At 41.5% G+C, this 17,631-nt stretch overlaps 1 protein-coding gene across 1 annotated transcript in view; it reads right to left on the bottom strand.

Annotated features, from left to right (window-relative positions):
* The window catches only part of TAFA5 (TAFA chemokine like family member 5), a 562,766-nt gene that overhangs the window by 69,734 nt on the left and 475,401 nt on the right, over window positions 1-17,631 (bottom strand). Inside the window, exon 3 of the mRNA XM_027854230.1 lies at window positions 8,694-8,821. Coding sequence (XP_027710031.1) covers window positions 8,694-8,821 — 128 coding nt within the window. The remainder of the gene's footprint in view (window positions 1-8,693; window positions 8,822-17,631) is intronic.

Here is a 17,631-nt window from a genome sequence, read left to right as displayed (position 1 = left end):
TGTGTGTGTGTGTGTGTGTGTGTGTGTGTGTGTGTGTGTGTGTGTGTATCTGTGAGAGAGAGAGAGACAGAGAGAAAGAGACAGAAAGACAGAGTCAGAGACAGAGAGACAAAGAGAGGAGGGAGAGAGAGGTAGGAAGAGACAGAGGGAGACATAGAGGGAGAGACTGAAGGAGTGAAGGGTGCTGGGAGAGGAGGGAGAAAGTCAGAGGAAGTGACAGTTTTTGTTGCTGTATCCCCATGGTAGCAGTATTGGGTCATAGAAAGAGGACTGTCCTGGAAGGTAGCTTAATCTGGGACCAAATCCAATCCCAGATATTTACAGGGTGAATGACCCAGAGACATCATTTTATCTCTCTAAGAGAAAATTCTCCAAGTATTGAAGTTGTAGAAAAGATGTTAAGTTGCATTGGTAGGGTGGGTTCCCTCCCCTGGGAGCTTCCTATACCTATGAAATCACAAGCCAAGTTTCTGTCCATATTCTATCCCCATAGTATAACACCTTGGCTACAGTAAGTATTTAACCAATGTCAGCTGAATTGAACTTTGTTGACTTAGATCTGACTTCCTTGGTCCCTGGGTCTCTTCCTGGTCACACAGTGACTCTCCTAGGCAATTCCTTTCCAGATAATCAATAATGAAATGGTAGAAAACAGCTCTACAACAGGCTCTTTAATTGTACGTTGGTGACGATGGGATGGGAATGAAAGGTCTTCATTGAAATTCCAGCCACGCTTCCACCTCCCCTCCAAGTATGGACCCAAGAACTGCTCTGATTCAGGCCATGTGTCATATGCACTAATGGTGAGGAATGCTGAGTTCAGGTGTGGGTAAGTAAACTTGATTAAGGGAGTTGTATCCCTGGGCAAGGCTCAGGACTTAGTAAATTTTACTAGCTAAGCAGTAAGCCCTGTGTCAGAGTAATTACACCTTTTATCCACTGTGAGCTCTCTCTTAGCATCTTCAGGCACCTTAATTTCTCACTTCAGCTAATTTAGAAGTAAAACCACAGAGGTTTAGAAAGGTTAGTTCCCAAAGAACCGACACGTGAACGTTCGGCTCGGCTCTGGGCACTGGAAGTACATCATGGAGAAGGAATTCATTAAGCAACAATTATGGAGTGATGGATCATTGATAACATATATACAGTTTGCTGAAAAAAAAATAATCTCCCCTGAAACTCTGTCTTTGTTGGGGAGCTTCCTCTTAAACAACAACAATAAACTCACAGGTTTGAATTTTGGGGCACCTATAATAAGTTAATTGTTTGGGGTATTGGGGAAACCACTCAGTGTAACCCCTTCAGGAAGCCCTCAGAAGTAACCCCATTTTGCAAAAACCTTTGGTTTTAGCAATCATGGAGCAACTGGTGTATCCTCCGATGTAGTGGGGAGCTGATCCTAGGTGGCAGGTGATCTCCTGGGCTCTGGAAAACTAGGTCAGGAGAGTATTGGCTCTCTTACTTCCCATATGCAGAAGGAGGTGGAACCAGATGATCTCCAAGGCCGACCAAAAACTCAAAGACCCCGTGATTCTTTATTAGGCTGGAAAGACTTCAGAGAGAGGCTCAGTGATGGAGAGCACATCTGTCCATCAGGGGACAAGCAAGTGGAATTCAAGGAAGATAGTCATCAGTTTGCTTGAATGTTCTGCCAATTAAGCATCAGGAACTTATTAAGCACCTGTCATATTCCTGGCACCAAAACAACTATAAAGAATAAAACAATCCCTTCTTGCAATGATCATATGTTCTAAAAACTGTGCATGAATTTTAAATAAGTATGCATATGTATATACGTGTGTGTATGTTGCTGTTGAGTCATTTCAGTCATATCTGACTCTTCGTGACCCCATTTGGGGTTTTCTTGGCAAAGATATTGGAGGGGTTTACCATTTCTTTCTCTAGCTCATTTTACAAATGAGGAACTGAGGTAAACAGGGTTTAGTGGCTTGCCCAGGGTGACATACCTAGTAAGTGTCTGAGGCCAGATTTGAACTCAGGAAAATGAGTCTTCTTGACTTCAGGCTCAATAGTCTATCTACCATGCTGCCTAGCTGCCTCATGTGTGCATATGTAGCTACATAACAAATATGAGAATACATGTATATAGACAGAAAGTAGTTAAATACAAGGTAGTTTGTGTGACAAGACACTACTAATTGGAGGGGTCAAAGTAGTTTAATTTAGAACTAGAATTTTTAATCTGAAAGAGGGCTAGAGGGAGAGAGAAAGAAAGAAAGAAAGGGAGAAAGAGAAACAGAGGAAGAGGGAGAGGGAAAGGGAGAAGACTATTTCAATGAGGCTGGAATGACAGTGTGAGGACAGGTCATAAAGGGCTTTAAAAGCTAAATAGAGAAGTTTGTATTTTATGCTTGAGAAAGAAGGACTTGAATTTACTGAGTAAGGGAGTGAGTGATGCAATCATAACTGTACTTTACAAAACTCTACTCTTATGTGCACCATAACCTCCAATCTGTTGACTCCTCAATTCTCTCCAGGCCATCTCCCCAGCACTGGCCACTCTCTTTTCTTTTCCCCGCCTTGTCTCAATTCCACACTCTCCTTTTCTCTTGAATCTCTAGCTCCCTTCTACTGCTGACTGTACCCTGTTATGCCTCATCTTTTCATGACTTCCACCATCCATCCTCTTCACCATTACATACAAGCTGCTAAACAAAGGTGGAGAAAATCAGGCAAGTGTCTGACGACTCACTATAAATTTATGCTACACAACCTCAACTGGGTCCTCACTGCTGCAAGGCAATCCTATTTTGCAGGAAAAATATAAAGCCATTCACTGACAGCTATCTCTTCTTCCTTTTCCTCAACTGTTATCACTTAGGTGCCTTCTAACACTGTCTCCTCCTTCACCTCTGTCTCACATGAAGAGGGGGCCTCACTTCTTATCAAGACCAATTCCTCTACGTGCTCAAGTGATGCCTTTCCATCCCTCCTCTCCAACACATGGCCCTCCTCTGTCATCCCCACTCACTTATTTCTGACCTCTCCACCTCTACTGGCTCATTCCCTACTGTCTACAAATATGCCCATGTTTCCCTCAACCTAAAGAAAATCTTCACTTGCTATTTCCTCCATTTTCCAATCCCTGCTAACTCTCAGTCTATACCTTTTCTGCTATTTGTATCTAAACTCCTTGAAAAGACCATCTACAGTAGGTTTCTGCACTTCATCTCCTTTTACTCTCTTCCTAACTCCTTAAAATCCAGCTTCCAACATTATCAGCATTCTACCAAAACTGCTCTCTCCAAAGTCCTCAATGATCTCTTAGTTGCCAAAGCCAATGACCTTTTCTCAGTCCTCATTCTCCTGGACTTCTCTGTAGCCTTTCACTCTCTCCTCCTTGATAGCCTCTTCTCTCTAGGTTTTTAGGACTCCACTCTGTCCTGGTTCTCCCCCTACCTAGCTCAATTCTCCTTTTCTCTGCCTTCCTGTGTGGGATTCTCATCCAGGTCATGCCCTCTAATCATAGGTATCCCTGATGCTTCTGTCCTTTGCCCCCTCCCCTTTTCTCCCTCTGTACTACTTCACTTTGGGATCTCATCAGCTGTCATGGATTTAATTACCATCTTTATGCTTATGATTCTCAAATTTATCTATCCTGCATCAACCTCTCCATTGGCCTCCAAACTTGTATCTCAAATTCCTTTCAGACATCTCAAACTGGATGTCCAGTAAACATATTAAACTAAACATCTCCAAAACTGAAATTTTTATCTCCCCCGCTCCATCCTACCTTTCATATTCCCATAGAGGGCAACACCAGTCTCCAAGTCCCTGGGGTTCCCAACCTAGAAGTCATCTTATGTTCCCCACTCTCACTCAACCCTACCCCCCAGAATATCCAATCTGCTGCCCAGCCCTGTAGATTTTCCCTCTGTAACAACCCTTTAGCATACCTCCTTTCTTCTGGCACTGTCATGACTCTAGTTCAGGTCTTCATCACCTTACATCTGGACTACTGCAATAGTCTGGTAGTGTTTCAGTCTATTTCAAGTCTCTTTGCACTCCAATCCATTCTCCATTCAGGCAGCAAAATGATTTTCCTAAAGCTTAGATTCAATTATGTCACTCCCATACTCAATAAACTCCAGGCTCCCTATTGTCTCCAGGAGCAAATACAAAATTCTCTATTTGGCATTCAAAACCCTTCAAAACCTAACCCCTTCTTATCTTTCCAGTCTTTTAATAAGTCCAGTTTTGGCCAGGTTCAGTTTGATATGTTGACAGTACATATAATTTGAAATGTTCAAAAAGCAACCGGTAATACAAGACTGACAATAAGACTGAATGTGACTAGATAGACGGATCTTTGAGTCATCTACATTGAGATGATAATTAAACTCATGACAACTGGTGAGGTTACAATGAGAGAAAACACAGAAAGAGAAAAGGTTGTAAGGCTAAATCATGGGTAACACACAGTTAGCAGGTGTGATAGGGATGATAACATAGCCATTTCCAAAGCATGCTGTCTTTATTTCAACCACATCCTTCATTCCCTTCCCATAGCATCCTGGGTTCTGCCCTTTGGACCCTAAGCTCTGATTGGCAAGCTGTCTCCTCAGTTTGCCTGGAATCAGTCCACCAGCTCACTTTCAAACTAAGACCCATTATGTCTACTCTGTCCTCCTCTCCCCTTTCTGGATCTCCTTTATTTATTGTTTTCCCCCATTAGAAGATAACTCCTCCAGGTGAAGGATTATCTTTGTTCACTTATGTTTGTATCCTTGGAATTTAGCACAGTGTATTTAGCATAGAATGAGCACTAAATAACTTATTTTTTTCATTTATTCATTCATTCGTCCCTCTACCCCTCCCTTCTTTTATTCCTTATTCCTTCTCTTCTTCCCTCCCTCCCTCCTTCCTAGTGACACAGCAAAGGAGACCAACAGAGAGGTAAGAGGAGAACCAAGAGAGAATAGTGTTATAAAAGCAAGAGAAGAGATGGTATTCAGGAGAAGGAAGTGACCAACATTATCAGGTGCAGCAGTGGGGTCAAGAAGAGCTGAGAAAAGATTAACCACAGCAACTGTCATAAACCTAGGTGGGGCTGTGGAGCCAGGGTATCAGTCTGTGTGAATGGGAGCTAGATAGATGTTAATGAAATTTCAGATTCCAGGATCATTGAAGCATTTTGGATTATCATCTTCTTTGTTCTTCTGCTAACTGTAAGCTCCCTGAGGACAGGGCCCAGACTGTATTCTGAACTGGCCCTAGTCCTAGCAGAATGCCCTGTGCACACCAGATGCCTATTAGTCTGTCTCTTGAAGGAACAAAAGGGTAGCAACGCTCTTTTTTTCCTTTGAAGAAGAGTTGGGGTTAGTATTAAGGGCTGTGGGTATTTGGTGTATTACAAAGAGGGATTTGAAAAGTGATCTTAGAGATGACCAAACCTGAATTTCTTTGTTAGGGCACTTTTGGCCTTCCTAAGCTGCCCAGTATTGGGCCGTCAGGCTGACAGCTGGCTCTGTGTGGTGGGATTCTCACCCGATGGGAAAAGCTTGATTCTTCTACACTTTAGAGAAAAGATGATGTAGGACAAGTGTCCCCCAATTCCTTTTACTGGGTCATCACAGAAAACTTTTCCACCCAATTGAGATATTCAGGCTGCCAAAGTTGTTTGTCATTACTAAGTTGCTGTGCAAATTATTCTGATTCTTCTCACTTCATTCTACGTCAGTGCCTTCAAGTCTTCCTAATTTTTTTTTCTGAATCCACCCCTTTCCTTATTACTTATGGCATAATATTATTCCATTAGTGTATGTACAACCTTTAGTTTAGTCACTTCCCAATTGGTGGGCACCTTCGTGTTTTTCTTTTCTTTGTTACAACAAATAAAGTATGGTATTATCAATCTTTTTGCACATGTGCACTTTACATGTTTTTAAATAGAATCTCTTCAAAGCAGAGGCCACTTGGTCAAATGACATGCATGGCTTATTAAGTCTGGGGCCCGGTTCCAAACTGATCTGCAGAATGCAAGGACCAAGTCACATTTCTATCAGCAGTGCAGAACTGTGCCCATTTTCCACATCTCCTCCATCATCTGTCATTTCCTTGTGATTTCTTTGTCACTCCAAAGTCTGTGGTCAAACCTCAGAGGTGCCTTGATTAGCAACTTTCTTATGTTTGGAGCCATGGAGTATTTTGGATGGTTGGGGCTAGTTTGTTTTTCCTCTTCTGAGAGCTGATTTTTCATATCCTTTGTCCACTAGTCACCTGGGGAATGGCTCCCGTTGTATTTTTGTATCAGTTCCCTATACATATTGCACATTGGAATTTTATTTGAGAAATTTGCTGCAGATATTTTTTCTGCTTCTGAATCCATTTATAAGGAGGATTCACTGCTGCTTTATGATTCCCAGGTTTGACATCATACTCGCAATAATGCCCAAATTACTCAAACCAGTTTCTATAAGCCTGAAATCAGACTTACATGAGTCAGCAATCTTGTCAGGGTTGCCCAAACAAGAAAACTGATCTGCTTAAAAGTCACGTTGTTTTCTTGTCGCAATCTGAACTTCAGGTGGTACTGGCTTAGACAGGATGGCAATGAGTTCTGTACCCAGGATCTCCGTAGAACATTCTCAGAGGCCACTTAAGGATAAGACAAAGTGCTTCAATAAGATTGAGTGATCATACAACAAGACGTGGACCAGGGGAATCACTCTCACTAAAAGTACTCTAAAATCCTCAGTCTTACCCAACTTAATTGTTCTATACCAGGTCTTAACATACATAAAACTGGAACCTAATTGTAGGCACACATTTTACAAACACACACACATATTTATATGCAAACACATGAAAAGTACTTAAATATATGTATAGACATATATGTGCATACACCCCCCCACAATAATAACTCTCAGTACTATAGTGTTTTAGGTTTTGCAAAGTGCTTTATAAAGAAAGAGGGCAAGAATTATTGCTCTAGGAGAATATAAGTTCCTTGTGATCAGAAAGTTGTTTGTTTCAACTCTATATCCCCAGGCATGGGGGGTGGGGGGAGTGGGAAAGAATAAATGCTTGTTGAATTGGACTTATTCCCATTTTACAGATTAGGAAATGGAGGTCCAAAGGGGTTAACTGACTTGCCAATGGGTATGTAGCTAATGTGTTCAGGTTCAAACCAAGGTCTTATAATGACAGGTCCACATCTCTGACCATTCATCATATTGTCTTTCATGTGGAATGAGAATGAAAGGAAGAAAAAGGGGATATGAAAATAGGAAGACAGCAGGGGAGAGAAATGAAACAGATGGTATACAGAATGATAAAATGGGAAAGAAAAAGGAATAGAAGAAAGAAAAAGAGAAGGAAAAAGAAAAGTGCTCACAGTCTCTGAGGGCACACTAACTTAATTTTGTTTTGTTTTATTTTTCATAGGACTTCTATTCCAGTTCAGGGTGTAATTCAAAGAAGGGGCACTGAGACCCCCGGCTCCCTCCTTTGATTTCTGAGAGGCTCCAGGACCTTCAGAAAATGATGATGACTGTATGGCCAGCAAGCTTTACAAAATATGAATGCTTTGACCTTGAAAAAAATTATTTTTTGGGAAAAAACAACTGGCATGGAAAATGATACAAAACCACTTTAGCCTCCCACTCTTACTATTCCATTGTGGATGGACAAAATCCTGTTATCTGGATCCTTGCCCTTTTTGAGTCTAATTTAATAAGAAGAGGAATAGCTGGTTAGTCAAACTTTATCAAGTACTGGTGCCCAAACCAATGTATTTGTCTCCCACAGGGAAGACTTCTTTAGGTTTGAGAATCTGAGCCTTGAGACTATCATGAGAAGGAGGAGGAATTCTGGTTTAAATTATTCCATCTTAAAACTTCCCTGGCATGGAGGGGTTATGGTAGACAAGCCAAATCAATAATCCATCCCTGTTCTCGTCACCCATGACCGTTCCTTGGATTTCCCATTGGCCTGAGGTTGGGCTACCGATCTGCAGGCCCTAGTTGCTGTCCTTGGTCCTGAACCCAGCCATGAGAGGTGTGAGAATGGTTAGGACACAGGCCAGGAATGTGGAGGAGTGGAAAGAAAGACTCTTTCAGGTCATCTCCCTTCCTCTAGTATGTCTTAACCGATCAAATGTTTTGCTAAAACAAATTTATGTTTCCCACCTGAGGGGAGGGGGGATGTTTCAGCTCAAGAAAAGTTAATCAAGTAGCATTATGAAAATTTTGAATACACACACACACACACATACACGTGTGTGTGTGTCTATGTATGTATGTGTACTACTGCTCTTAAGGTATCTCTCCTCGGTTTTTAGGATCCTCTTCCCATGAAGGCTACCATCAAATATTGAGCTAACATTAATTCCAGACAGGTACTTGATATATGAAGTGGGGGTCTGATAATGGCTCTAACTCCTTTTTGTCAGATGGACTAAGAAGTCAGCAAGTCGAGCCAAGGGTCTGAGGAATGGACACTGAGAACTGACCCTTTGACTTTGCGAAAAGAATGGAGAGGATGCCAAGTAGGTTGTCATAGGAAAAAATCTTTTAAATTTTCCTTACTACCAATGTTCAATTTAAAACTCACATGAGAAACTGCCCTTTTCGACACAGAAGATGGGAAGAAGACCCCATTGGGTCTCTTCCAGATGGGCAGCAGGGCTGGGTCAGAAGGCAGCCAAGACACATGCAAGGGCAACTTACCGTGGTTGTCTTTATCCGTCCTCCAGGCTGGGTGCAGGTCCAGCCGGATCTATTGATTAACAAGTCACAGCCTTCTCCTTCTAAACAGGGAAGCATGTCACACCACTGCTTGGTTTTTATGATTCGTGCTGTGGAAGAGAAAACAGAGGTGTTGACCAATGAGCTTTTCCACGTTAACCTGTGGTTATTTTTTTCCACACATAGACTCCTCGAACAAATCAGCAAAGTAACATTGGAGGGCTCTCCTGAAACAGGGAATCAGTGTTCAGAGAATGTTTTCTCCACAAATACATACAAAGGAAAGTAGAAAGAAGACTGGATGTTAAGTGGTAGGCCCTCAGTTTAAATTATTGCTGCTACTAAACTGTACCCATGGACAGGTCGACTAATCTCTGGGCCTCACCTTCCCCATCTGTAACATGGAGGGGGTGGGCTCTGACTTTGGGCTTTAGATCTCTGATGCTAAGCCCCTTAAAATCTTTGGGCTTCAGAGACCTTTTTAGTTCATTCAATTCAAGAAATGTTTATTGAGCACCCTTCACATGCAAGTCACTGGGTATAAAAAGACAAAACCAAAACAGTCCTAGACTATAAGGAGCTTCTGTTCTACTAACAGATGATTTCCGAGATCCCCATGAGCTTTTAATGGGTGATTCTAGTCTGCATTCCTAACTGGTCTTCCTGTTTCCAGTCAGTCACAACTCAAAATTTTCCTTCACACTGCTGCCCAAGGGTTAAAGAGGTTAGACCTGTGACCTGTTAGTATAGAGAACTCCCAGAATAAGGAATCCCCCTTGCAAATTCAGATTACCACCTTCTCTGCAATTTCTAATCTTATAGAGGAAAGAAAAATATGTTCAAATGGCCCAGAATATTAATTTATTTATTATTATTTTCATAAATTCCTGAAAGGTTTCATAATATGTGAGGGACAAGATTTGAATCCAGCTTTTCCCATCTTTGAAGTCAGCTTTCTATCTATTCTATGTTGTTGTTGTTCAACTGAAAAATGTCATTTTCAGTAATGTCTGCCTTTTCATGACTCCATTTGGCATATTCTTGGCAAAGATACTGGAGTGGTTTGCCATTTCCTTCTCCATCTCATTTTATGGATAAGAAAACTGAGGCAAACAGGGTTAAGTGATTTGCCCAGGGTCACAAAGCTAGTAAGTTTCTGAGGCCAGATTTGAACTCAGGAAGAGCAGTCCTCCTGACTTCAGGCCTGATATTCTATCCACTGTGCCACCTATACCTTGTGGTTTTTTCTACCCAGATATTCCCTTAGTAAATTCTGCCTCTCACCAGTCATCTGTCTTCTCCCTGCCTCCATATACACCTAGATTTTCTCTCTCTCACAGACCTAGAAGGGCAAGGGCTGTGTCTTGTAGATATGAGGAATGGAAGAAAATGGCAGAAGAATAGACAGTGCTGGCATGGATTAGGGCTGCTTCTGAGATTCAGAAGAGAACCCTGTACATGTAGCAAAGACTGCAACATCCTGAGCCGCTTTCATTGCCTGGGAAAACTGGGCAGTGTTTGAGCTGAGGGAAAAGAAGAGGGATTGGGGGGGTGGAGTAAAAGCAGTGACTTGCTTGAGCTCTCGCCAATCCCTCCAAATACCTGTAAAAAATGGCTCTAAACAAATTCTAGAGCAACAGAACCCACAAAAAGACAGAGTGAAACAAATTTCCAGACCAAGACAACCTGGATGGTTGATTGGAAAGATTTTTTATGCCAGGCTGGGAGAGGAGTGCAGTTCAGTGTGGGCGTGCAGGCAAAGACCAGACCTCAGCAAACCAGGAGCAGGCTTCAGGGAACTGAATCAAGGGGAGCTGTGGCAGTTTCTAGACTTCTCAACCCACAAATGCCAAAGACAACTTAGAAGGTCAGTAGGACAGGTCTGTCGGATCTGTGTGAGAGAGGGGTGGGGTCTGACCCCAGTCTTGGTACAGCCCAGGGGTGGTGGCTGCCTCTGGAGCTCTTGGCCCACAGATGGAGGGGATATCAAGCAGCTGATCAGAAGGGGATTACAGGGATCTCTTTGCTGGCGCTGGGGCAGGATTCTCTTGCTTTGTCCATGCTTGGATGTAGGTTGCAGTCCTGAGGCTAGGAGGAGTGTTGACATGCTGGAATTTATGGCCGTGGTGGAGAAGGAATCTTCCTCATGGTTCCAAGGCATAAAAGAGTGCTTGTGGTCACTCACAGACTAGAGTACAGGCCAGGAAAGGAGTAAATACTTTGCCTTTGATCATACCACCTTGGAAGAAGTGAAAATTTATAGGTCCCGAGAAGTATCTCTGAAAACAGCTGCACAAACCCCCTGAAGCTTCAGATAGTACACCCTCCACACTGGAAGCAGACCCCTACCTTAACAAAGAGTTTAATAGTCAAATAATTTGCTGGGAACATGAGTAAACTATGCAAAAGAGTCAGACCATAGAATCTTTCTTTGGTGACAAAGAAGATCAAAACATACAACCAGAAGAAGACAACAAAGTCAAAGTTCCTACATCCAAAGCCTCCAAGAAAAATATAAATCAGTCCCAGGCCATGGAAGAGTTCAAAAGGGGTTTTGAGAAGCAAGTAAGAGAAGTAGAGGAAAAACTGGGAAGAGAAATGAGAGTGATGCAAGAAAATCATGAAAAACAAGCCAACAGTTTGCTAAAGGAGACCCAAAAAAAAATTGAAGAAAATAACACCTTAAAAAAACAGACTAACCCAAATGGCAAAAGAGATACAAAAATCCAATGAAGAGGAAAATGCCTTAAAAAGAAGACTTGACCAAATGGAAAAAAGAAGTTAAAAAGTTCACTGAAGAAAATAATTCCTTAAAAACTAGAATGGAGCAAATCGATGGTAATGACTTCATGAGAAATCAAGAAACTATAAAACAAAACCAAAAGAATGAAAAAAATAGAAGACAATGTGAAATATCTCATTGGAAAAGCAACTGACCTGGGAAATAGATCCAGGAGAGATCATTTAAAAACTGTTAAAAGCCATGATCAAAAAACAGAGCCTAGACATCATCTTTCAAGACATTATCAGGGGAAACTGCCCTGATATTTTAGAACCAGAGGGTAAAATAGAAATTGAAAGAATCCACCAATCACCTCCTGAAAGAGATCCCCAAAGGAAAATTCCTAGGAATATTATAGCCAAATTCCAGAGTTCCTAGGTCAAGGAGAAAATATTGTAAGCAGCCAGAAAGAAATCAAATATTGTGAAAACACAATCAGGATAACAGCTTCTACATTAAGGGATCAGAGGGCTTGGAATATGATATTCTGGAGGTCAAAGGAGCTAGGATTAAAACCAAGAATCACCTACCCAGCAAAACTGAATATAATCCTTTGGGGGAAAAATGAACTTTCAGTGAGATAGAGGACTTTCAAGCATTCTTGATGAAAAAATCAGAGCTGAATAGAAAATCTGACTTTCAAATACAAGATTCAAGAGAAGCATGAAAAGTCAAACAAGAAAGAGAAATCATAAGGGACTTATTAAAGTTGAACTGTTTACATTCCTACATGGAAAGATAATATTTGTAACTCATGAGACCTTTCTCAGTATCAGGGTAGTTGGAGGGAATATACATATACATACATACATACATACATACATATATATATATATATATATATATGCATTTAGAGAGAGAGAGAGAGAGAGGACACAGGGTGAGTTGAATATGAAGGGATGATATCTAAAAAAATAAAATTAAGGGGTAAGAGAGGATTGTACAGGGAGAAAGGGAGAGGTAGAATGGGGTAAATTATCTGGCATAAAAGAGGGAAGAAAAAGCTTTTAACCATGGAGGGGAAGGGGGAGAGGTGAGAGGGAATGAATGAATCTTATTCTCATCAGATTTGGCTTAAGGAGGGAATACTATACACACTCATTTGGGTATGGAAATCTATCTTACCCTACAGGAAAATAGAGGGGAAGGGGATAAGAGAGGGGAGGATGATAGAAGGGAGGGCAGATTGGGGGAAGGTGTAATCAGAAGCAAACACTTCTAAGGAGGGACAGGGTCAAAAGAGAGAATAGAATAAATCAGGGGTGGGATAGGATGAAAGGAAAGTTTTTCACAACATGGCTATTATGGAAATGTTTTGTATGACTATACATATATAGCCTGTATCAAGTTGCTTGCCTTCTTGAGGGTGGGAGGCAAGGAGGAAGGGAGAGAATTTGGAACCCAAAGTTTTAAAAACAAATATTAAAAATTGTTTTTGCATGCACCTGGGAAATAAGATATACAGGCAATGGGGTATAGAAATCTATCCTGCCCTACAGGAAAATAGAAAGGGAAGGGGATAAGAGAAGGGAGAGGTGATCAAAGGGAGCACAGATCAAGGGAAGGGCTATTCAGAATGTACACTGTCTTGGGGTGGGGGAGGGGAGAGATAAGGAGACAATTTGGAACTCAAAATCTTGTGGAAGTGAAGGTTGAAAACTAAAAATAAATATATTAATTTAAAAAAAAAAGAAAAGAAGAGGGAAGGCTGGTGAGAGCACAGACTTTTATTTTCCCTCAGCTTTCCAACACCAGGTTTTCCAAAGTCAGTCCCATATTTCACTCTTCCTTTCTACACATCTCCTTTTTATTTATTTATTTTTTTGCTTTTTGGTACCTCATGAAACGCAGCACTGAGGAGCTGGAATAGACCTTCGATGCCATCCTCCTCATATTGCAAGTGGTGAGGCTGAAGCTCAGAATGAGGAAGCACCTATCCAGGGGCCCATGGTGAGTCAGTCCTAGAGGGAGCCCCAGATTCTTTCTACTCAACAAGACCTGTCCCGTAGTAAGTATTGCAATGCCCAGGAATCCTGCTAGTAGAGATATTCTTAAATATGCAACTTTCTTTGAGGCAGTGTGATGTAACACAAAGAACTTTTGTTCAGATCATAGGTTTAGAGCTAAGATGAAACTTAGAGGTGAACAAGTTAACTTCTTTCCGTATTTACAAATAAGGAAGCTGAGGCATGGTGACATGGTCCACGATGTCAAAGCTAGTAAGGCAGGATTGGAACTCAGGTATATCATATTCCACTATTCATTGCATCATTTCAGAAGAACTGGAATCAGATGAACTTAAAATGCTGAATGAAAGACATAAATATCCACATATTAACATACACAGAGATTCAGATAGAAATGGACATATAGTCATTGAAGAAATTGGCTTCATTTGACTGGATACATTGCTAAGAGGATTTTCTTTCTGTTTCTTTTTTTTTTGGTTGTTCATTGGGGGTGGAGGTGGTTGGGAGGGAGGAGAAAATGCTTATTCACTGCAAAAAAATTGAAAAATGGGGATCACAATTTTTAAAACCTCCCTGTATTATGAGGATGCACTTTGTAAAACCTTCTAGCTTTTTGTAATTGGAAGTTTCTGTAGTTACTCATTTTTTTTCTTGAAAAACAAAACCAAATGAGGCAACAGGAAGACTTTTGTTAAGGAAATAAGGTTTGGACAAGAGGGAAAACTGATGTATGTCATCTCCATATCATTTTAGTAGCAGAATAAAGTTAGAAAAGAGTTTGAATAACTTTGCCTACTCCATGAGAAAACTGAAGTGCCTACAGACCAAAGATGGAAGCTTTAAGAAGAATGAGGACAATGGGCCCTCCATCCCTGGATCAAGTAGGGTCTGAAGAGAAAGGGAACAGAAGGGCTATGAGATCAGGTTGAAGGGCTTCACTCTAAGGTCACAGAGAAGTACCAAGTTCCAGAAAAAAGGTAGAATTACTTATAGCACTCAATGCCTTTGCTGCTGCCAGTGTGAACTTAAGACTGTCTAACCTAGGCTATGCCTGCATTCAAGTTTTCACTGTCAGCCCCCTCTGACTGGCTCCTGGCTACTGCTTGCAATATCACTTCCTTGTGAAGGAAATCGTCCTCTCTAATCAGTGGCTGCTATGCAAAAGCCCAGTTTGGCTGGGACACAGAGGGGTGCAAGGGAGTCCTGCTAAAGAAGGTGGGAAAGGCATGAGGGATGAGGTGGCAAGCTGGATTGTGCTGGGACTGAAATGGCAGCCTGTGGAGTTTGCATTGTGAGGCAATGGCAAGCACCTGAAAGACACTAAATGAGGGTAGGAGTGATGGTGACAAACCTGCGCATTGAGAAGGTTAAGGTGACATGGAACATGGATTTGAAATGGAAACAGACTAGGGGAAGACAGACCCTTCAAACATCCATCCATTTAACAAACACACTTATTAAGCATCTACAATGTACAAGGCCTTACCCTCAATATTAGGTATAAAGAAGATGTACACATGGAGGGAAGGAAGGACACAGATACTTTGTAAGCATTTATTGTGTGTCAGACACTATGCTAAGTGGTTTGCACATATCTCATTTGATCCTCACAACAACCCTGGGAAGTAGGTGCCATTATTATTCTCATTTTGTAGTTGAAGAAACCAAGGCAAACAGAGGTCAAGTGACTTGCCCATGGTCACACATCTAGAATGTTTTTGAGGCTATATTAGATCTCGTGCATTCCTGGCTGCAGGCCCAATGCTCTACCCCCCCACTGTACCAACTAGAAGTGGCAGGGACCATTAACTTAATTCAGTCAGCATTTACTAAACATCTCTAATGTGCCAGTTGATCTGGAAGAGACAAAAGACACATGGAGGTATAACTTTGAGACAGAGAGGGAGTAGCACAAGTGCAAAGGAGCAGTCCAAACAAAGGGCTATGGGAAATCTGGGCATGTGGAAGTCCAATGGTCCAGATCCAATGGGGATGACAGTAGGAGGTAATAACATGGGGCAGAGCTAGGTCCTTTTAATGGAAATCTTCTTCCCTGGGTGCTCTAGGACAATGAGCAATGATTGAGCATTCATTTCTCCTGGTGCGTACAAAGGGAAAACACAGGGTTCTAATGGAAAACAAGTTGCCTCTTCAATTCTTGTTCCACTTTTGGAGCTATTTGTTGGTCAAAGGCAGCTTGCCAATGGTAGAGTTGGCCAAGCTTCTTGAGGGCAGGGCAGAGTCTGCGTCTTCCTCATCTGTGTCCCTACTCCAGCCAAAAGCACTGACAGAAAGCCCTCTACAACGAAGTCCTCTACAGAAAGTTCTTACAATAAATATCTGTTGATCTAATTAGAAAATGGGATTATAAATATCCACCCCCACCCCCATCAATTTCATCTGTTTCTGAAGATTCTTTCCTTTGATCTCTGACTTGGTTACTCATTGGCTGATCTCTCTTGAGAGTTTACTTGGACATTCATTAATCATTCAGAAAGATGCCAGCAGATGTTTCCCTCGGTCCAAATGTATCATTTTGGGTGGCAGTAAAAAAAAAAAGTGGAAAGAAAGCATTGCTCAACATTAATAAATACAAAAAAATTTAAACCCATGAAAAAGATTCAGGATTAAAATAGATAGACTCACAAATCCCTGGAAATCCTATTTGCAGTGGCTGAGAAAGGAATTTTATAAATAAGAAAAAAGGATTTGACTGTAGCATCCATCTCCTCAGGATCCAGAAAAGAGGAAATGAAGAGGTAGGAGCTTGCTTTAGAGAGTCATGTGATGGATGCCCATCCTGCAGAAGAATTCAGGACACAAATGGATGGGCTGGCCAACACAAATGGATGGGCTGGCCAACTACAGACTCTATTGGTTAAAAGGCGGTGGTGCTGACAGGATGCCACCTGGGTCACAGTGATTTCATAACCAGCCATAGTGTGTCTTCAGAGAAGTGATTTGTTGGACTGGCCCAGTGGCCTCAGGCATTAATCTCCTTTACTGCTCAATGAGGAACAATCACAGTCTGGGACTGTCTTTTAGGGCAGACGCAAGTGTTTGGACAAAACCCAAAGAGAAAATTGGAAATAGGGCTCATTCACAGAGGGCTGGATGGACTTAATTACAGGCAAATGCATCATTGCACGGAAGGTAATGAAGGGATTCTAGGGCAGGAGCTCCAGGAGAAGAAGCCCTCAGAATAAATGGCTACGTACCAGAGAGAATACTGGAAATGAAGCTGAAGGACGTGGGTTTAAATTCCACATCTGCAACATACTTCTTGGGTCACCTTGAGCAAGAAACTTATACTCTCTGAACCTCAGTCTTTTTACCTGTAAAATGGGAGGGCTAGATTAGAGAGTCCCTAAAAGTCCCTTCTGGCTCCAAGTCTGTTAGGTGGACCATCCTTTGAGATCTTTCTTATTCATTCTGCAGAATCTAGTAGAATGCAAGTGCCTTGAGGACAGGGACACTTTTTAAAAACATGTCCTTTTATTTTGAGTGCTTAGAACAATACTACATACCTAGCAGGTGCGTAATAAATGCTAGTTAAATTGAGTCATGATTTTTTTTTTACTAGTAAGAGACATCAGAAGTTACCTAGTCCAAATCTGTCATTTTATAAAGGAGTATCCATTCATCCAACAACAACAAATATCCAGAATACTGACTATGTGCAAAGTTCCTACTCTCTTGAAGCTCGTAGGCTATTTAGAGTGGCAGGAAATCAATCACCAAACATTTGTTTTAAGCACTCTGCTATGTGTCAGATTATGTTGTAGACTGTAGACAAAAGTGGCATTCCCTATGTTCAGAGAATCTAATTGGAGGAGAAGCTTTTGGAGTCTTTTCACTCACGGTACATTTATTAGTACTTCTCATGTGTCAAGCACCAACACAGAGAGATATAAGTATATTGAAGGCATCCCTGCCCTCTTGTAGATACTAGTCCAGTTGTGGGGATAAACCGTGCCTTAATTGATTAATCAATTCAACATTTATTGGGCACTATCCGTATATGAAACACTGGGTTTTACATGGGGGAATAAAATGGCAGGAACAATTAGTTTTTAACCTTGAGTCCATGGTGTGACGTGGCTACCCCCAAAAGGAATGCGATCTTAGATTGCATTATGAGAGGCTGAGTTTCCCAGTTGAGGTGTTG

This window comes from Vombatus ursinus, unplaced genomic scaffold, assembly GCF_900497805.2.
Source record: "Vombatus ursinus unplaced genomic scaffold, bare-nosed wombat genome assembly UNPS02010394.1, whole genome shotgun sequence".
Classification (NCBI taxonomy): Eukaryota; Metazoa; Chordata; class Mammalia; order Diprotodontia; family Vombatidae; genus Vombatus; species Vombatus ursinus.
Note: the sequence above shows the minus strand (reverse complement) of the source record. Positions and strands in the feature narration are given on the sequence as shown.